The 21,534-nt window shown below is 34.5% G+C and overlaps 3 protein-coding genes across 5 annotated transcripts; 1 reads left to right on the top strand and 2 right to left on the bottom strand.

Annotated features, from left to right (window-relative positions):
* Positions 1-4,114: 4,114 nt before the first annotated feature.
* On the bottom strand, positions 4,115-5,111 carry LOC126703033 (germin-like protein subfamily 3 member 4). Its single transcript, XM_050401930.1, has one exon. The coding sequence runs from the start codon at positions 4,988-4,990 to the stop codon at positions 4,316-4,318; it is 675 nt and encodes a 224-aa protein (XP_050257887.1). The 5' UTR covers positions 4,991-5,111; the 3' UTR covers positions 4,115-4,315.
* A 1,909-nt stretch (positions 5,112-7,020) lies between these two features.
* On the bottom strand, positions 7,021-13,221 carry LOC126703698 (inositol polyphosphate multikinase beta). Of its 2 annotated transcripts, none has more exons than XM_050402753.1 (3): positions 13,070-13,221; positions 11,177-11,217; positions 7,021-8,201 (listed from the first exon to the last, which is right to left on the bottom strand). In XM_050402753.1, exon 3 carries the CDS (start codon positions 8,171-8,173, stop codon positions 7,262-7,264), a length of 912 nt encoding a protein of 303 aa, XP_050258710.1. In that variant the 5' UTR covers positions 8,174-8,201; positions 11,177-11,217; positions 13,070-13,221; the 3' UTR covers positions 7,021-7,261. The 2 variants fall into 2 exon arrangements, with proteins under 2 accessions (XP_050258710.1, XP_050258711.1); XM_050402754.1 differs by having other exon boundaries at positions 11,177-11,241; positions 13,070-13,206.
* Positions 13,222-13,369: 148 nt separating this feature from the next.
* LOC126703697 (uncharacterized) lies at positions 13,370-21,201 on the top strand. 2 transcript variants are annotated; one of them, XM_050402751.1, is made up of 12 exons: positions 13,370-13,709; positions 14,687-14,788; positions 14,921-15,145; positions 16,077-16,159; positions 16,254-16,354; positions 17,241-17,364; positions 17,458-17,612; positions 18,452-18,588; positions 18,674-18,844; positions 19,027-19,251; positions 20,301-20,534; positions 20,855-21,201. In XM_050402751.1, the coding sequence occupies exons 1-12, from the start codon at positions 13,557-13,559 to the stop codon at positions 20,990-20,992; spliced, it is 1,848 nt and encodes a 615-aa protein (XP_050258708.1). In that variant the 5' UTR covers positions 13,370-13,556; the 3' UTR covers positions 20,993-21,201. The 2 variants fall into 2 exon arrangements, with proteins under 2 accessions (XP_050258708.1, XP_050258709.1); XM_050402752.1 differs by lacking the exon at positions 14,921-15,145.
* Positions 21,202-21,534: the final 333 nt, after the last annotated feature.

Here is a 21,534-nt window from a genome sequence, read left to right as displayed (position 1 = left end):
TATTTATATTTTTCCTTGAACTTGGACAATTGGACCTATACTTTATTTTGAAATCTTTTCAATAAAAAATAAATAAATAAAATTATTTCTCCTAAATTAACAAAGAAGAATGAAACCTTCAAACATTACATACGATTTGCTTAAAATGTTTAAATATAAATTATAAAAAAGTAAATTATTTTTTATTTACCCTTAATTAATAGGAAGAATGAATGTTGTGTTCATATAGTCAACGAAGGGGGATTTTCAATTTTAACAATAAACATAAGGCACCATAAACAATTCCACTACCACCAGCTTATCAATTGAATCCCTAAGTTTGTTAAGTTTTTTGGCTAGCTAATTTCATGACAAGTAAAAGACAGACAAGAGTTATAATAAATTATTGATTGCCTCCAAAATTTAAATTGTTATAAAATTGTGAATTTAATTATTTAAACACTCTTCTTCACGAGTAAGCTCATTCTCCCCTTAATAAATGGGTCCCAACATGAGGGATTTTTAACCTTATTCTCCCCTTAATAAATGGGTCCCAACATTTATTCTCCCCTTAATAAATGGGTCCCAACATGAGGGATTTTTAACCTTTTTTCTTAATGTATAAAGTGGAAATATGGTCCGAACTCAAGACTACATTTTGATATCATGATAAATTTTTTATTGTTGTGCTATTAAGAAATGATAAATTTTATTAAGTTACTTTGAATATCTCAAGAAAATTCAAAGGGCAAAATTTGCTATTCAAACTGATTTTAGAAAATTTTTTGGTGAATAGTATGCACGTCAAACATTTTAGTTAGATAGACTGTTTTTTTTTTTTTTTTAAGAAAAAGAAATGGAACTCGAGTGTCTGAAACTCGAGTTCCAAGATTTTTCACACAGAACTCGAGTTTAGGAAACTCGAGTTCTGTACAAATGGAACTTGAGTTCCACCTTTTTTTTTTTTTTTTTTTGGTCCATGTCAGACTTCATCTAAAAGGGAATGGGTTGGAACTCAAATTTGCTAAACTCGAGTTCCAAAAACAGTCCAACTTACATTTTCTTTCTATATCCTTCATGTTTGCTACATAGGATGCGGATGAAACATTTTAAAAATTATACCAAAAATGCATATCTATATTAACCAAATGCATATATATATATATATATATATTTTGGAGGAAAAAATGCATATCTATATTAACCAATGTAACTATGTGTTTGAATTTAATTTAAAACCTAATATAATATCCCGCACCATTTAATACCTTAGATTAAACTAAGTAACCCTAGTTAAATTAATTTAGTGTGGAGGTCAGGTTAACTTAAGTAAAGCCTAATGAGTATCACAATTTATTTATATGTGGGAACAAGAAAATAGTTTACGATGGGAGATCCAAAGAGAAGGAATCTTGAAATAGGATTGTGGAGGAGATATAATGCCTAAAACACTCATGGAAGTTAAGATATATTCAAGTTGTCTTCTTGTCTCTCTCCCCCACTAATTTTTCTGAACCTTTTTCTTTTTGGGGGGGTTCCCCCTATATATGTAAGTGTAAATGGGGAGCTTGTAATGATAGGGGCCCTGCTCTATCAAGTGTCTCACCCCCTTTTTAAAATCATAGTGGGAATATGTGTCTAGCTCACTATTTAGACTAGTCACTTCAATAATCAATGTGTGGGCCTTTGTTGTCCCCTTTTGACACTGCTACTACTGTTATTCCTCACGATTAAAATCATACCTTAAGGAATGTGCTCAATTGGGAATGCATTCCTAAGTATTGCAATTCCTCACCCACATACCTTGGGTAAGCTCTTCTCAGCAAGCCACTTTGGGTGAAACTCTCTTCGACGAGTGCATTTGGGCCAAACGAGGCTCCTTGATATGACTTGTGGCTTGATGGGCTAGGCCTGAGTAGGCCCCCTTCTTCTACTAGACCCTCTTTATTACCTATTGGGTCTTTCGTCAATGGTGCACTGCTAGGTGGACAATTTATTACCCCTTGCATTTAGAATAAGTGATATATGCTTAGTAACTATTTAATTCTACGTAAGTTAATTTTAAAAGTTACTAGATAAAATGTTCAACTTATGGTATGGTATATAAGTTACAATAATGCAACATACAATGCTTGATATATTATAGCATGACTAGGTAGTCAAGGGAAGGATATAGTGGTAATTTCACCTACACCTACAACCAATTAAAATTAGGCACGTGTAATACCAAAGTATCATGCATGGTGACACGAGCTCCACACTAAAGCCTAAAATTAGCCGCATGGTCTGCCATGCAAAGGCATAATGGTCCATTTGGACTAAGGGGGAGAGAGCGAGAGTAAAGTACAATTGACCCAAATTTAGTCTATTTTCAGCTAACTCTACTCTACTCTCTCCACTCCCCCTCCCCCCCTCAATCCAAACGGGCCCTAAGAGTCTAAGACCACTCTAATTTATCTCATCTCACAAAAGAACTAGAAGGAAGAAAAATACTCTCCAAGCTCTCTCTAGCTCTCTCCCTCCTCACCTCACGGTTCCAGCAGCTCTAAAGGGGGAAAATATCTATTTGTTCTCAAAATTCTCGTCAAAGACTTTAACTGGAGTGATTCTAGTAAATCTCTAAGCATAGATAAGGGGAAAACCCAAGTCTTTCACTCAATAATCCATGTAAACCTAGTAATAGTATAATAGTTAGAATTAGCTTGGTTTGTAGGAAATCTCTTTTAGGAACTAATTTTCAATTCGATGTCATAATTATTAAAATGCTTAATTGGTTGCCTATTAATACATGCTATCATGTCTAGTATAGGATAAAAATTCCCACATGAAAATAAGACCAATTGCAATTATTTTATGTGTAAATGTGTTAAAACTGGCACTCTTAACAGTTATAGATTCTGTGTTCACACATCAAAAATTATGTAATAAATGAACGCATAAAAAATTATGTAATAAATAAATTGTATACTGTGAATTTGGATGCCTTGGGTAGTTCCTATGATAGCTAAGAGCCTAAGACACATATGGTCTTAATGGAATCAGTCTCACATCAATTCGATGAATATAAAAATGATGGTACAATATATGGAATTGGTCTCACATTAATTAGGTGAATGTAAAAATGATGGTACAATTTCTAAGTTGACTGGAATTCTGTCCACGGCAGGTTTGAGAATGTTAGCTTGTTAGCTTGTATGATTTTTTTAATAAACCATGACCTTGTTCTTTGGCTATGAAAATATTATGGCATCTACTAGACATCTATTCTTGGAATACGCAGTAAATAGTAACTGACATATGTAACTTTGAGGATTCAATTTTAAAGCTAGAGTGAATGATTTGAGCTGTAGATTAGTATGCTCATTATTTAGTAAGTCTAGATCATAGGTAAGTTTTTATATGCCTTGGTTTCACGGTTTAGTACTCAAAGGAGGGGTTCTAACTTCTAAGCCACTGTTACTGTTTTTATTTTGCTGTTTTGTTCAGTGTGTTTTTATGTTGCCTAATTGCCTTACGAGAGTATGTGCTTGTGAGGACACGTGTAGTGTATCGTGATCTGTTATCATTTCCTACATGAGGTACATGAGGTCTTCCGTTGTATTTTGAGTTGTATATGATGTAATTATGGAGCATAATGGGGACAATGAAATGGATACGTATGTTTATGTACTGGAGAATTAGATGCTCTGATGTTGTCACTTCTTGATGTTGAGCTAAGCTCTCCATATTATCATATAAAGACAAAGTATAATAATATTTTCTGGATAAGCAAGAGTAAAAGGAAAAATTTTATATACATCTTAGAGGGCTTATGTTAATATATAGCATGTCGGTCCCGATTACTAAATCCTAGTTTAGATTTTGGTCGTGTCACTTAAGATACACCTAAAATACAACACTAAAAAAATTGTACCTAAATTTTTTACCTTATACCAGTATACTTTATTTTTTATTTTTTATTACCAATATACCTAAATAACCCCTATCAAGTATCTGTTTTCACTTGAGAAATGTGTCCTCTTTTTTCGAAAAATATAAGAATATCTCCTTCTCAAAATTTTCTTTAATTTTTTAAGTAATACCCAATATCAACATGTCATCTTGTGCACTTACAAATAATAAAAACCGAGTCACAAATCCTAATCCTTGTGATAATTATTGCAATTACATTGCCCACAACTTCATGCTAGTAATAACAGAAATCTTTTACACAGTATCCACTTTATTGTTAAAATTTGAACACAGGAGATAACTGTAAAAGTTAAACACAAAATAAAACTATTGTTATCTCACATCACATGTAAAGATGGTAGAGTAATATTTTTGAAATTGCTAACTACATGATTGAAAACCCGGCCAGAGTCATATTTCCAACGCCGTTAAGCTTGGATCCAGAAAGAGAGATTAGTTGCCTCACTAGCTTGTCTAATACATTATCTGAATCAGGTCCGAACATGGCACCAGTAAGGGTCACCACCCCCGGATTCTGGCTGTTAAGCACTGAGAAAACAGTAGCAGGTTCAAAGCCAGAATTAAAGCAAAAGTGGAGCAGACCCCGGGGAAACACAAACACATCACCTTCCTTCAAACCAATTTGGAAAACTTTGTTTCTGGTATCAATGAAACCGGCAACAACATTACCTTTGCTGACAAAGAACATCTCAGAAGCCCTGGGGTGGGAATGAGCCAATACCAGGCCATCCATTTCTATATCAGTTCTAGCAATTGAGAGGCCAAGAGTATTCAGGCCAGGAAAATCTGCTGCAGTGGCAATGGTTACCGCGGAACGAAAAATGTTGTCTGTATTGCCGGTGTGGTTCAACTTTGAAGTCTTGAAATCAGAAGAAGCGATGTTGGCTGGATTCTTGCAATTGAAGCCATTGATGAAGACTGTTTGTTTTGCTTGTGTAGCCGTTGGGCAAGTGTCCTGGAGATTATCAAAATCTGCTAAGCAGATATATTCCATGCAAATGAAGATGACAATGCATAAGAGAAGGCAAGAATTCTTCATCTTTGATTGCTCTTGCGAAGCTCTCTCTATGTCTATGACTGACTTCTTTGGTTTTTAAATTTTAAAAATTTATACATAAAATGCCTTAGAGGTTGGTTGCCCGAAATGGAAGTGACATTGAGGCTTGGAGTTCACTACAGGATTTGGAGTAGATTATGTTGTAAGAATTGCGTTGCTTTAAGAATTGCGTTGCTGTAAGAATTGCGTTCTTAAAATACCAAGATTATTCTTGAGGCTGATATTGCTCCTTATCTTGAAGGTCGGTGATGGAAAATCCTATAATGGACCCCAAACATTTTCATGTCTTTGAAAATCATTAAAATCTTATTTATAATTCATGAACCTCCAATCTTTCTTGGCATTACAGGAAAGCAAATACACACATCACAGGCCTTTGAGCATAACCCCTGGAGAAGCAATGTGACTATTGGTTTAATCAAAACTACGGCACCCCGCAAAAGGACATCTTAATTATACAACAACTATTAGTTTATTTTTATAAAATTTATAATAATAATAACAATAAATAAATAAAAAAATACGCTGTCAATTATTAGAGAATCTGTTATTATAGATTGGGGCGTCACTAGCATAGGAGCAGAAAGTTCTTGCTTGAGTTCTTGCTTGAAATGATTACCAGAAAGTTCAATTTTTTTTTTTTTTTTTTTTTTTTTTTTTTTTTTTTTTTTTGGAGATACAGAGGAGTTCAATATTGAGGGTACAAGATTTGTAGGACTAAAAATTCTTCCATCACATGTCTATCAGATCCCTTAATAATAAGGCCTATTTTTCTTTCCTCAATTTCCTCTAGCTACTGCAAGCTATAGAATCATATTAATTTAAACAACCATAAGCCAAAATCTACGATGCTCAGGAAGAGTCCAGCACTCTGTGGATTGTAGAGAACTTTTGAAACATTTGAACCAATGAGAACTGTGCACAAAGCAAAACCTGTTTATGAACAGCATCCAATATTCTTTAGACTTGCAGAAGCAGCAGAAGGGAGGATCTCATTATTGCAGGAAAATTCCTTACAAAAAAAGGGTCCAACATTATGGCATCCTATGATTGCCATGCATCCGCTCCCTCTGGAGTCTGGACCATGGCTCTGTGCCCTCAGAATTTGAAGATGCACAGGAAATTCGCTGCTTAAAGGGTCTAAAAATTAGCTGCTTTCCAGTTTTCCATTGATTGCAAGTCTCACAGCAGCAGCCCAAACACCATATTTTTCCCCTTCTTAGCTGTTAGCACTTCGGACCAGTTTGGATTGAGAGAGAGGGAGAGGAAATAGAGTAGAATTGACTAGAAATTAATAATTAATTCACGTGAAATTTACAAAATAGTAGAAAAAATAAGAAATAAACTGACTTATAAGTGCATCACAAAAAGGCATTTAGTAGTATGGGTAATAATGGTTAAAATATATTAACATATTTATATTCCTAGTCATACCGCATCTTCTCATAAAAATATGACTAGTAAACACCCCCATGGCCTACCTCACCTCATTGTAAGACCATTTTTGCATAAAAATTTCTGTTTATTTTAGCATAAGAACCTATTTTTTCTATTTTAGATACTCACTTTTCAAAATAGCCCACATCACAATATCTATTTTACACTACATTTCATTAAAATATCAAAAAAAAAAAAATTATTTGTTTTTCTTTCTTTAGACACAACAACTACCATCCATTCTCTTCCTTTATCATAAGGATACATAAAGAAAAAATAAAAAATTAAATGTATAACGAATAGTAATAATGTAAATTTACACGATTATTATAACAAACTTATAAATTTACACAATTATACACTAACTAATATGAGTCATTTTTTAGCAAAACTACATAAATTTTACATATTTTTCTATTTTACACACTAATGTGAGTGCTCTAACCATCCAAATGCAAATGTGAGTCGTCTAACTATCCAAATGCAAGGACAGGTCATTAGATACTACATAGCAAACAACATAGTGGGAATATAACTAATAAAATTAAGTAATAATGTAGTAAGCACCACAGATCAAAATTCAATGGTTATGCGTGTCAAGATAAATAATCTTCCAATCCACAAGGGCAATAATAGCATTGAGGAAACTTCTTGAGCAGTCGTACGCTGAAAAGGCCTCAACAATGTCAATAAAAATTTAATTCAAAATAAAATACAAAGTAATACAATCCTAAACAGTACTTTAGATTTCAACATCCAGGGGTAAGCCACAGGCCAATCAATGAGGTGAGGAAGCCTACATTCAAGACATCCTGTTCAATTCTGAGTGTCACAATTGGTATAACAGTAGTTCTTAGGGTCTTGCAGAGAAGCTTTGGACGTATGCACATCTGAGCATGTCAGAATCTCTGAGATAAAATTTATCAAAGAGCAGAGCCCACCCAAGAAGTTATGATCAATAACACCATTGCCTTCAACAATATGTGCAAAATCAACAAGTTTAACTTCAGCACTGGAACTCATTTCTTTCACTACTGATTCCTTCTCATACACCATAAGAACTGAACAAGAATAGAAATGTAAAATTGTTTGATGCTCAAACCATTCTTTGAGCTCCAGCAGTTGTGCCAAAATTCCACCAGAACCACCATAAACAGTTGATACAAATGTACAATCAGGGTGCACACCTGAATCTGCAGATGAGTTGGAAGAAACAAACTGCCTCAGGACTAACCTAACTTCCTCCGCAGTAAATTTTTGGATAAGCTTCCTATCAGGCTTCCAAAACCCCGATCCTTTGCTCTCAATCTGCAACCCAGATATCCTAAACCCCAGTGCAAGGCTCGACGTTTCTCTGTCTTTCATAAAGCACCTTTGGATATAGTCCTCTGATGCTTGAGGGCACCATGTTCTGGATCCTATCTTAATGTCCATGATAGATGGATTGAGGCGACCAGAGACGATATCTTGCAACACAAGATGAAGTTGCTGCCCAGACCCATCGGATGCCTCTATAAGCTTAGTGCCATGAAAAATAGGAAAGAATCTGCGGATGTGATTTGGAATATTAGTGTTGGAAGAGAATGATGTATAGAAGTCTACTTCTTTGGACCCACGACCATCACTTTGAATAGGCTTGTAGAATTTCCCTGAATCATCTATCAAAGGACCAAGCTTTCCATCACCGGCCCGGTGGCCAGCAACCTGATGATCTGGGACCTTAAGCATGTTACAGAGGGTAAGAAACGAGTGTCTCCTACAGACGTGAATGGATATTCCACTGTTAAACATTTTATGAACATAAAAAAATATGAAGACTGCATAAAAAGAACGGCAATGGTCTCCATATAAAACAAGCAATAAAATTGTGACCACCATTTTAGAATGAACTTCAATGATGGAAACAAGATATCAACAATCATAAACCCTTCCAAGCATCCATCAAACCCCCCGCCAAGGAAATCAGAGAAAAAATATATATGATTCAATCTGTTTATTCTTTTTTCCACAAAGAAAAATAAATCTTCAAGTTATGAAAAATAACTTCAAGGATACAGGACAAGAAATGGAATAATCATTAGAATTAAGCACTCTTAAATTCTGATTCTCAAGAAGTCATAACTTTTGAAAGCTCAAATAGTGAAAAACACTATTGTTTGTTTAGACCCCCAATTCTTAATTATGGCTTGATTAATTTTAATCTAAATACACTTGATGCGGAATATACGTGATTAGCAAATTAATTAATCAAAGTATTCAACAATTGCATGGATGAACAAATAAGTGCAATGCTAAAATGGAAAGGGCAGTGAGTAAAAAAATAGCAAATCCAAGATAGCATGGCGATGTGTTATTGAAGAGGAAATCGAAGAACTCGGCGAAAAACCTCTCTGCGACCCTCCAAGTCGAAATGATCCACTAGTGAAAAACAAGGAAATAAATCCCATTTGGTCCCATTACAATAAATCACACAAAATACAAGGAAATAAATTAATATAATTAAAACACTTTTTGTCATGGAATAAAGCCAACATAAATGTTATGTGAAAAACCATAACTTAATAACTTTGATCAATACAGATAATCTATTCTTAGGGCAAATTACAGTAAACCCACCTGTGGTTTGGCCCATTTGCACTTTGCCTACCTGTGGTTTAAAACTTAACACTTTGCTCACCTGTGCTTAACTCTGTTTGGTCCCCGTTACCCACCTCACCCTTAGACATTAGAAAAACACCGTTTTATACAAATTTATAACATAACATGGATCAAAAGTGAAGCCCCTTAGAAAACTCCTCACAAGACCTAGAAACTTCAAAATCCCCTCTTTGAATCTGATCTAGAAATCTTGTTACATTTTCAATCCATCACATTAAATCAATTAAGAACAATAATGAATGGGTCGAACCAGCTAAGCCAATATTTGGCAAAATCAATAGCAATATTGGTGTTTGGAAGCAATGACTACCTCAACAACTAACTCTTGCCATCCCTTTATTCTTCCAGCTACACCTATAGCCCCCAGATTATGCAAACCTTCTACCCAATTGCTATACCCGCCAAATTTTGGTATATTTCACAATTTTATTTTCTCTATCTTTTTTCTCTTTTATAAATTCAATGAATCATTTAGAATATATATGGGTCTTTATAAACACAATAATAATTTAGAGACTTTAACCTTTGTGTGGAATTAGTGACCAATTTATATGAAATGGTTTGCTGCATGCATTGCAGGCATTGTACAGTATGGGATTAAGGAAGTTCTTATTAATAGGAGTGGAACTGCTTGGTTGCATCCCATACCAGAGAGCTAGTGGTCAAGCCCCGCCAGGAAGGTGTACTGTGGATTATGTGAATCAGATTCTTGGTACCTTCAATGATGGGCTTAGATCGCTGGTCACTCAGCTCAACACCAACCACCTGGGAGCTTCACTCGTATTCTTGTAACACGATTTCTAGATCAAATTTAAAGAGGGGATTTCAAAGTTTCTAAGTCTCGTGAGGAGTTTTCTAAGGGGCTTCACTTTTGATCCATGTTATGTTATAAATTTGTATAAAAAGGTGTTTTTTTAATGTCTAAGGGTGAGGTGGGTAATGGGGACCAAACAGAGTTAAGCACAAGTGGGTAAAGTGTTAAGTTTGAACCACAAGTAGGCAAAGTGCAAATGGGCCAAAACACTAAGTGGGTTTACAGTAATTTGCCCTTGTTCTTAAGATACCATCAATTAAATGTTTCAAATGTTTAGACAGTCCCTGAATGCATTCTCACCTCAAATTCTGTATTGAGGAACTCTGAACTAATAACTTTTACTCTTTATTTTAAATAAAAAAAAATACAGCTACTACAGTACTAAATCCCCTTTTTATGGTTAGTTGATAATACTGCTCATGCATGATTGGCATATAAACTGGTACATGGTCCAACAGAAATGATGTTGCGATATCTAGCATTTCTTAACCTAGGTTCTCATATACATAAGATGTCTATATAAGGATATCTTTATAATGAGATCACTCCAAATCCAAATCAACAAAAATCTCTAAAGGAAGATGAGTTGTGTAAAGCATGTTTGGACACTTCAATCTCACCCACTATTTATTTATGTAGTCTTCCCCATCGGAGAAATACAATCTGTGGGCCCAATACCATAATGGTTGGCTACAAAAAGGAATTATTAACCCTGGTTCTTCTTGCAAACAAGACAGGTATACATTTTTGCAATAAGAAAGCCCAAAATGGCCGTAGCTGCGGTTTCCAACAAATGTAGTCCACTGATATACTACTATGAATATAATTTTCAGGCAAAGAACTAAGGAAGTCAACAAATATACATCATATATTTACATTGAAGGGAATTGAGCTGAACAATGCATGTCCTGATGCAACAATTGCATATAGTTAGAGAATGGATGGCTTGCATACCCAAATCATATTTTTTACGTTTTGAATTATGTGATAGTATTTATCTATAAAATTTATGATTTGTCATCTATTGACTCATTAAAACACAAAATGTTTTAAATTGTGGAGCAAAAACATTTATAGTATATTAATCATAATCAAAACAAGAGGATTATCCATCTCACTCATATAATAAACCACAATCAAGCAGAGAGAGTGATGGTGTTACTGGTATCTGGCAGTGGCAAATTCAAGCAATAAGAAAGACCAAAACTTATTCTAAGAAAGGGAAAGAACCATAAAGAAAAAGAGAAAAAAAAAAGTACCTTTACCAATCGGCTCTAAGCAGAGATCAAGTCGGAAGGATCTGTTCTCAAAAGAATAAAGGAAGCTGCGTGTTATTATTGAATCAAAAATTGGAAATGGAGGTAGGCGCAGTCACAATTTCCTCAAGTAAATAAATGCACATGCAACACATCATCAAAAACTAATTGAAGGCACATAAACAGCCATGTCAGACTCTCCAACTGGAGGATTGGGCTTGTGAGAGAATGTTGCTTTTTCAAAAATAATTTGTGAAATTGCCAATGAGCTCTAGCTCATCTAGCCCCCTTCCTACACCCATAACAATGGGATGGAGGGTGAGGTTGTGAATTCAAGACCCATTTGGTGCTTTACCAATAAAAAAAAAAAAGTTGAAAAATTACCACACTTTGAAACTTATTTAAGAATTTATTTTTATTTAAAAATCATGTCTTGTGTCTTGAACTTGAAGACTCAATTTCTTCCTTTAAGTTGATGTGGTAAGCATGACATGAAAGCATCAAAGAAAATGTCCATGTGAAAATTGTGTCTTCAACACATGATATTAGTAAATTATACACTAGAATAAAATTAACCTAATAAAAAACCTTAAGGGCCCATTTGGATTCAGGTGGAGGGAGGGAGGGAGAATAGAGTAAAGTTGGCAAGAATTAGCCTAATTTTTGGCCAACTCTACTCTACTCCCCTCCACTGTCCCTCCCTCTCCCTCAATCCAAACGGACCATAAGATTACAACAAATGGTCTTCCAAAAATAATGTATATACCAACAACCTGACACTTATAAACCCAAAAATTTCTGTGCATGAAACAAATTATATACCAACAATCCGACATTTATAAACCCAAAAATTTCTGTGCATAAAACAAAATTATATACCAACAACCCAGCAAGAAGAAAAAAAAATAAAAGACAAAGAAACAAAGTTAAATCATTGCAAGCATTTCACACTATGCACAGTAATCATAGGGCTGTCAATCAAGAATAGCTACTAGTGTAAGCAACACTAAACTAATAACTCCAACATTAAACTTTTGATTTCCTATAAATTGCTAACAAAGATATCCATGTATTGCTCTTAGTTGGCACTTCTCAATAATATTTGTATCAAAATAGAGGTGTTTCTGCTATGGTAAAAATTGCACTACCTTTAAACAAGACAGCTAGACCCTATCATTGTCACACACAGTTCATTGTCAGCGATAACTTACCACTTGTCGTGGTGAATATAATTATTTAACCATTTTTTTTTTAGATAAGTAAATATAATCATTTAACCATTATTTTAACACTCTTACTCATGCCAAAGAGCCTTGTAGCTCAACACCCTAGCCCCTTGGTGTTTCCAAAGGAGAGATTCAGGGTTCAAATGGCCCCTCCCCTAACTATTAAGTTATAAATAAACTCTTACTCAGTGATTTTAAAAAATAAATAAATAAAAAATAATTTTTGGTTCGGAGACTGTATCCTAGCTCAGATCACCTACTACCTATGATGTATTTTTCCAATTTACAACAATATTGAAGAAATGAAAAAGAGAACTATGGTATAGAAGATGGCAGAAAAGTGTAGCTCACTATGACCTAATTTAATATAAAAAGATTTGATGAAAAGTTTAAGGCAATGCTGCCAAAAAATACAGACGTAGTTAAATCAGTGAATGAAGAACTAGACCTAGATCATGTAGTTTATATGGAAAACAAAGACGCTTAGCAATAAGAAGAGATTCCGATATTAGCATTTTTAACATTTTAAGAAAAATAATCTTCGAACATCGATGTAAATTAGCACATCGATTAAGTAATTGAATAAATCATACGAAATTAGAACTATTTGAAACAACCAACCAAAATAAAAAGTTGAGAGATTTTGAGAATGGTGGAAGGAGGAGGTTACCTATTTGAAAATGTCTCAAATAGAATAGAATAGAATAGAATAGAGACTTTGTATTTCCGTTTCTTGCCGCCGTAATCTGTAACGATGGGCGACCTGCAGATCCACTCGCGGTCGCGGTCGCGGCCGCGGGTGTAGATATTTTGAATTTGTTTGTTTATGAGATTGAAATGAAATGCTAGTCACGTGATTACGTGGGTCAAAAGCTGACTACACTTTGTTTATTTATTTTATGTTTATGTTTATGTTGGTCCACTTTGGCTTGCGGGCCACAGCAGTCAAGCAGAGATAGATCTCATCTCATCTCATCTGAAGGCAGAAGAAAGCAGAATAGAGAAACGCAGAAAGCAAAGGGAGCCCTACAGCTACTGCATCTGCTGCCACTAACCCACTGTTGAGTTGTAATTGTGCTGCTAGTCTAGACAAGTGTCCTCCTCCAATACCCGATTGCTTGACACGTAAGCGTAGCTCCATCATCATCATCATCATCATGAAGCGGTTGTTAATTGTAATTGCACTTTGTTGCTATGCAATTACTCCAGTTATTCCATGTCCATCTCTATCTCTACTTCTACCTCCTTCTCAGCCCCACAACGACTCCACTACTTATCCCCCTCCCGTTACATTAGTCCCCAATACGGTGGTATGATCTCTCTTTTTTCCTAACTTTTTTTCTTTTTTTTCAATGGACGCAATTGCTCTTGCTCTAATTTGTGTCATTCTTCAACTTCAATTTAATTTGCATTTCCCACATATGCCAAAAGTCAACGTTGCTCTTTTTCCTTTTTATTCATTGATGATATATTAGTATTTCAGTCCAATATTAATTTTAGCTCTTTTTTTTTTTTTAAGATTTTTAGCTCTTTTGATTATTCGTCTATATATTATTTCATCAACAAACAAACTTGTTCCTTCTACTCTTGCACCACCTCAACTTTCAGATTTATCCTATCCTTATCTTCAAATATGATCATGATTTTGATAGTTCTAGAGAATTTTAGTACGATAAGCCTGTTTCTTAAAATCTGGCATTCATGTTTGTGAATACCTCAGCAAAATATCTCTGTTATGGATATTAATTTTTATTTTAAAAAAAAAAAAAAAAAGAAGAAGAAGAAGAAGACAATTGGTTAATCTCATCATTTGAGAACATGTTAGACATACATTTTTTCATCATATTCGAATAAAATATATGATATATCACTAAATGAAGACCTGGAAATGACTTAAAATGTGTTCATGGCCACACGGACTTTTTTTTGGTACAGTACGTGTATAGTGTTGAAAGCTTTATTAAGGCTTACTTGAATTGAGTTCACTTGAATTTTCTAATTTCACCACATTAATAAGTTTTCAAAATATGTCGCTCTATGCTAACCTGGAAATCACCAATGCTTTAAGTAGTACTTACTTTGGTGCTATACTCCATTTGTTTTTGCACCCTAACTTAAATAAAACAGGTGAGAACCTATAAAAAAAATATATGGAAAATTTTCCATCAGAAAGTTCAGGTAGATTTGGATAGTTTCACATTCAGGTAACGCCTGTTAAACTGTATTACAGGTACAGCTGCTTGTCTACCACATTCTCTTATAGATTAATATTGTGTTGTTTGATCAGGACAGTAAGAAGAATGGTGAGTGTCCGGAAAAGATTAATGAAGTTGCATCCCTTAGATGTGCATTTGAGTTATTTGATGCCAACTTCTTCAACGATAAAAAGGTGACTTTTTATAACTTGTAATACTGGTGTTTTGGTGTTGCTTTATATATGTAAATTACAAAATAATCCATGTTGTAATGGTAATTTTAACTTTAACTCAGACAAGTATCTAAAGTCTCTTATCTAATTTAGATTCTGGAGATTGTCAAGGGAGTGAAAGAGCTCAATATCCCTATTATCAGAGCTAATCGGAAATTAGTTGCTTCTGTTAATGGAGGGCTGCATAATCCATCTGCTTTGGTGTTCAATCCTGAGTGGAGCAGGGAGCAACCCCAAAGCATAGGCAAAAGATTTCATTACCCTTCTCTCATTGGCACTAAGAGACCAAAAAATGAAGAAGATATTGCTTTCATGAGTGTAAGTCTGTTGCCACCATGCTCCTCTCTCTAGGTCTCCCCTGCTTCCTAATGAGTTTAATTCATCTTATGATCTTATGCATATCTTCAGCCAATGTCTTGATTTAACAATACTAAATAGATTTAAATTCTATGAGGACTCCCTATAAAATCCCTTAGGATCCTTACACCGTCCAATTGTATTTTGTCACATTAGATTTTTTTTTACTCTACATATAAACACAGTCCTAATAGAAATATATTAACCACTGTAGGTTGCTTCTTGGAGACCATCATAAGCCCTTTTGGGCTATGACCTGGCAAAATCTAAAAATGGGATTGTGTGACCAAAGGTAAACCATGTGGATTATTTTTAGGGCTCAAAATGAAGTTTAGAGAGGAGGTTCTTTTTTTTCTTTTTCCCCTGTTTTTGTATCTTTTATTTTAGTAAAAATCACCTAGATAAATTAGTTTTAAAAATCACCTCTTTTTCCCTTTTAACATGGAATTTGATAATTATGGTAGTTAATTGATTTCTTTTAGGATTGCCTTGCTACATGGAGCTATTCATTCTTTTTCTTTTTCTTTTTAAATGAAAAATTAATGTGGCAAGATGTAATTAGATTATGTAAATTGGCCGTTTTATGTAAAATGCTAAATTGTAAATCCTGAAAGATATTCTAAGAAATCAATTCCATTTTGGACACCAAAAGCAATAGTTTTAATCTACCAAAAATTATGAAAAGTAAAGTAATCGACTCTGTTAATGTACAAATCTTTGCCAAACCATTCAATCTCTTATGTCAGTTGGTGCAATTGAATAAACACTCATACTTTTCTAAATTTTGACTAACCTTAAGTTTTTGAAATTTTTGGATTGCTCCCACTCAAATGTATATGCTCTACCATGCTGCTTTTGTCTCATTTATAATTTTTTGTTGCCTGTTGTTCAGGTTCTTGAATTAGGGGAACTGATTAAGACAAAACAAATTACTTCAGAGGAGCTTACTCGCATTTTCTTGCAGAGGTTGAAAAGGTAGTAGTGAGCAGAAAAACACCCCTGGTTTCTTTATCTTCATATTGTAATATTTAAGATCTCTGTCTAATAAGACATTGTGAAAATACACCAGGTACAATCATTTTCTTGAAGCTGTGGTCTCTTATACTGAAGAACTAGCATACAAGCAAGCGAAACATGCTGACGAGTTGCTTGCCCGAGGGGTGTATTTGGGTATACATCTTCTTTTCAATTATTGCAACATACCATCACCCTAATAGAATGATATAAGAATTTCTTAGGTTGTTTATTGGGTGGTAAGGGTCAGGTATGTGCTGTTTACCTTAATGGCATGTAAATTCTCCCTTATATTCTTAGAGCATGCCAGCCAAATGATCTGGGATTTTTTTGTTGATAGAGTAAAAGACTAAAAGGTCACCTATCGGCTATTGGTTTGATGTTCTACCACTGTACTGCTAAATTGTAGATGCTGGTTCCTTCATTATCTTAGCAAAAGTCCCCATAATTCAAGCCAGGTTTTTCAATTGAACTGGATAATGTGTGTGTTTGGATGTAGCTTTTTGCTTTAATCGTATTTGCTTATTTGCTAAAAGTTGGTTAAAAGTATAACTAAAAAGCTAAAAGAAAAAGCTCTTGCCAAACAGACACAGATCATGTAATTAGACACCTGTGCGTTTATCTGCTAAATGTATGCAATATCCTTTTCAATAATTTAGGTCCAGTGTGTGCCAATGAGCTCTACCTCAAACAGCATCCCCCCACCCTCATCCCCGCTTGCCAGAAGAAGAAACCAAAAAAAAGAGGAAAGGATTGATGGTAAGTGCATGGAATCGAAATCAATGAGTGCATATGTAAACTTCAATCAGAAGATAAATAAATAAAAAATAATTTAGGGTAAGTATTTTGTATGTATGGGGAGGGGGATGCAGCAAAGAAGCAGCAACCTACTGGAACAACTCATGATATTTTAAAGAAGGCTCCGTTTTTATGGAATATCACGGTTATTACCTTATTTTGAAAATGCCAATTTCTGTTTTTTTTTTTTTTTTTTTTTTTGTATCTCTCCATTTAATTTTGGTTATGCTTTCTTGTGCTTTAGGTCCTCTCCATGGAATCCCTTATGGGTTGAAGGATATAATTTCAGTTCCCCATTACAAAACAACTTGGGGTTCAAAAACTTTTAAAGATCAAGTTATTGACATTGAAGCTTGGGTATACAAGAGGTATTGAGCATGTTTTAAAATGTAAAATTTTCAACTAGAAAGTATATCTTAAGTTTTATTTTGCTTGCGGAGCTATGACTCCGTTTAATATAGGTTGAAGGCTGCAGGGGCGGTTCTTGTTGCAAAGCTTGTTGCTGGATCTCTGGCATATGATGACATCTGGTATGGCGGTAGGACAAGGAACCCATGGAACATTGAGGAATTTACAACGGGTTCATCAGCTGGGCCTGCTGCATGCACATCAGCTGGTATAGTTTAAATTTTGATTTGTTAAAACTTTTTATTCCTTTTCATCTGTTTTGGGGTCTGCTTGGCTTAACAGCTCTCCAGTGTGCTTTTCATTGTTGTAAGTAGTTGGGAAAAATTAAATTTTAAACCCTATAATTTAAGGGTGTAACAAATTAAACCATATAATTTTCAAAAGTAACAAATTAAAGCTTGAAGTTTCAAAAAATAACAAATTATTGATTGTCCTAAAGCTTAAGCTATTAGGAAATGGTAAATTTAATCATTTAATCTAACACTCCTAATTCATGTTTGGCTCTAAACGGCCCTTATTAAGTGTGGCCAACACATAGTAATTTTTTAAATGGAAGGTAAGGTGCTCTGCTATCAGTATAAAATTACAATTGTCCCAAAAGCTTAAACTTTTATGAAATTGTGAATTTAATCTAATACAATAAGTAACAAATTAAACCCTTATCATATATCAAACTCCAAAGTCAATGTTGGTTCACTTAAGTGAGTTAAGGTTTAATTTATTACTTTTTGAAGCCTCATAGTTTAATTTGTTACTAACTTTTGAAACTATAGTGTGTAATTTGTTACTTTTACTTTTTAAAACCTCAGACTTTAATTTATTACTTTTGAAACTATAGTTTGTTACATGGGTAAAAAAATTTTCTTTCCCTAAGTAGTTTGTATGCATGCATGTGTTGAGGTTGGAAACTTGCTGCACTTCATATCACAGTTTCTTCCTTATAACCAGCAGTTGAACTTGTCACATATTTATTTGAAGAATTTTTTATAATTAAAAAAAAAAAAAAAGTGCTTTCCTTCAACTGAAACATTATTTATATCGTCTCAGGTATGGTTCCATTTGCAATTGGTTCTGAAACGGCTGGCTCAATCACATATCCGGCTGCTCGTTGTGGTGTGACGGCATTAAGGCCAACATTTGGTACTGTCGGTAGAACTGGTGTAATGAGCATATCTGAAAGCTTGGTACTACATCAATTTTCTTTTTGCATGCCTTTTAGTTAACAGGGGTGCAGTTATTAGTTGAATTTACATATCATCTGTTTACCAGGATAAGCTTGGCCCGTTCTGTAGAAGCGCCACAGATTGCACTGTTATTCTAGATACTATTCGAGGAAGGGATCCAGGTGATCTCTCATCAAGAGACAGTCCCCTTGATGATCCATTCTTGGTTGACATCACCAAACTTACTGTTGGATATCTTGATGATGCCGAGATGGAGGTTGGTAGTCCATTTTGTTTTCCTAAAGTTGAAGCTCCACATAAGATGACAGTGACCACTCTTCATTGATGCCGTTGTTTCTTCTTCTTTTCTCTCATTCAAACCCTTCAAGTTATTCCTATACTTTCTTTGGATGGCAACCTTCAAGTTATTCCTAAACTTTCTTTGGATGGCAATTTCAGGTTGTTCGAGTTCTTGCATCAAAGGGTGTTAATGTGATCCCATTCAAACTGAATTACACAGTTGACTCTGTTCAAGGTATCCTGAATTTTACGATGGATGTTGATATGTTGTCTCACTTTGATAAGTGGCAACGCTTAGGGCAGGATGATGATTATGAAGCTCAAGATCAATGGCCCATTGAACTACGTCGTGCACGCATGATTCCAGCAGTAGACTATGTTCAGGTTTTCATCTGATTACCATTTAGAGTGATAGGAGCTTTCAGTCTTAGTGTGGTTGACTAATTATTTTACAGAATTTTTTTTGTAATATATCGTTTACTATAGAAATAGAACAAAAGTATGACATAAACCTTATGGCATAATCTTCAAATGAGCTTTGTTTTCTAAAGTTCTTGGGTTAAGTAGTTCAACAATAGATTTTAGTTCTCTAGCAGATTAGACTGAGTAGCTTTTACATGAGGTCTTTGTAATTGGTGAGGGGATTTGTGGTCTTTAGGTAGCCTCAATATCCAACATAAATAAACTGCATTACATCCGTTTTCAGTTATTCCCTTGTTGATAAAAGTATTCTATAAAAAATAGATAGCAGAATTTGTTGTAAGTAGACCCCAGATTCTGAGAAACTAATCTGCCAGTAGGCACAGAGGGTTTATATAGTCTGATGGCAGAAGACAGTGTTCATATTTGAGTACTCAAATCTGTGTAGGAGAAACTACTGCAGCTGATGTAGGCAAAATTTACTAGGTCTGCAGTGTCATCCTGCAGAGTCGTCACAAACATGTCCAGAACACATCTTCACCATAAAACTTCTAACCTTTGATTTCTAAGGTTGATAAGATGACGCTCTTAGGATTGAGTAGCTTGTTGTTCATAAAAGTTTTAAGCTTTTATTTAAGGTTGAATGGCAATGCATTGGCACTCTTGGGCATGAATTTATCAAATCCAATAATAATTTGTGCTGATCGCCACAGAAGTTTTTTTATATATAATTGTTTATTTTAGTTCTTCATATAACATTAGTAGAAGTAGTAGAAAGGTCATGTCAATTAAATAACAAAGAGTATGACTTCAATTAAAATAGAATGGCAAAAAAGAATACATGTGGCCAACCTTAACTAATCTGTTAAGGATATATAGTTAGCCCCAAAAAATTTAGGACTAAAGCTTGGTTGTTGTTATTGTATATAATCATGGTGTATTGAATGGATTTATTGTTCTTATTAGAGCTGTTTTGTAAGTTTAAGTATCAAGCTTTCAATTTTTGCCCACAGGCACAAAGAGCACGGGGAAAGTTAATCCAGGAAGTAAGAGAAATTTTTACCGTTGATGCGTTCATTGGCAATGCAACTGACTGGGAGAAAGTTTGCATGGGAAATCTCGTGGGTCTGCCTGTAATTGTAGTCCCAACAGGATTTAAAAATATATCAAATCCACCTTCTAGTGGCAGCCGACGGAGAACCACCATCACCACTGGCATATATGCACCCCCTCATCACGATCACATTGTAAGAAGAATCTGTAATTTTTTCTCCTTTATTAATTGATTCAGATGGCAAGTAATCAATCTATTAAGTTCCAAATCTGATAATTCTGGAGGGCCTCACCTATGCTTTGCTGCATGAGGTTTTTGAACCATTCTTGCCCCGCTCAATTAATGGATTGTTCAATTAGATTGTTGATATCAGATGAATTTAGTGACGTCTCACGCCATCCAGTAATTCCTAGAAGTATTAAAGTTTGGTCAAAGTATTAGCTGGTGGTTTCCATATGTTATGCACAATGACCTAGAACCAATCTGATTGATCTTTTTTTACCTCTGCTGCAGGCTTTAGCACTGGCAATGGCTTACCAATCAGTTACTGATCACCACAAACAACGCCCACCTATTAATAATATTGGGCCAAACGACTCAATTCCAAATCCACCTACAGCTACCTCCCCTCCCAGACTATTGCATTTCTGATGCCACTCCAATGTTACTTTTGATGTTGTTGTTGTGACTTGTGACCACAGTTTCACCGTTGATGATATGGTAGATCAAGTTTTTTTTCGTTTTTTTTTTAATGGGAAATATCAAGTTTATTTTAGGACGGAACATTGACATTTTTCTGACCATATATCAAGGGCACTGAATCGTTCAATGAAAGAGAGGAAGATGCCCAGAATTTCCAATGACTGTCTGCTTTTAGTGTTTTTATCTTTCACAACGCAGAATTTACCAGGTCTCGTGGCTAATTTTGAAATTTGATAAGTATGGTCATTTTAATAGCCATTTATTGTAATTTTTATTTTTGGAGAATCATTATAATTTCGTTTATATATGAAATGATTTGATACTAACATTTTAAGAAAATATAATATGGCAAGATTTATTGATAGTATAAATATAGAATAAAATTCAACTAAATTAAGAAAAATATTGTGTTTTGATATGAAACTATTTATTTTACCATTTATATAATATAAAATTTCATAAATTCTAGTGTCATAAGAAGCATACAATTT

This window comes from Quercus robur, chromosome 10 (assembly GCF_932294415.1).
Source record: "Quercus robur chromosome 10, dhQueRobu3.1, whole genome shotgun sequence".
Lineage (NCBI taxonomy): Eukaryota > Viridiplantae > Streptophyta > Magnoliopsida > Fagales > Fagaceae > Quercus > Quercus robur.
Note: the sequence above shows the minus strand (reverse complement) of the source record. Positions and strands in the feature narration are given on the sequence as shown.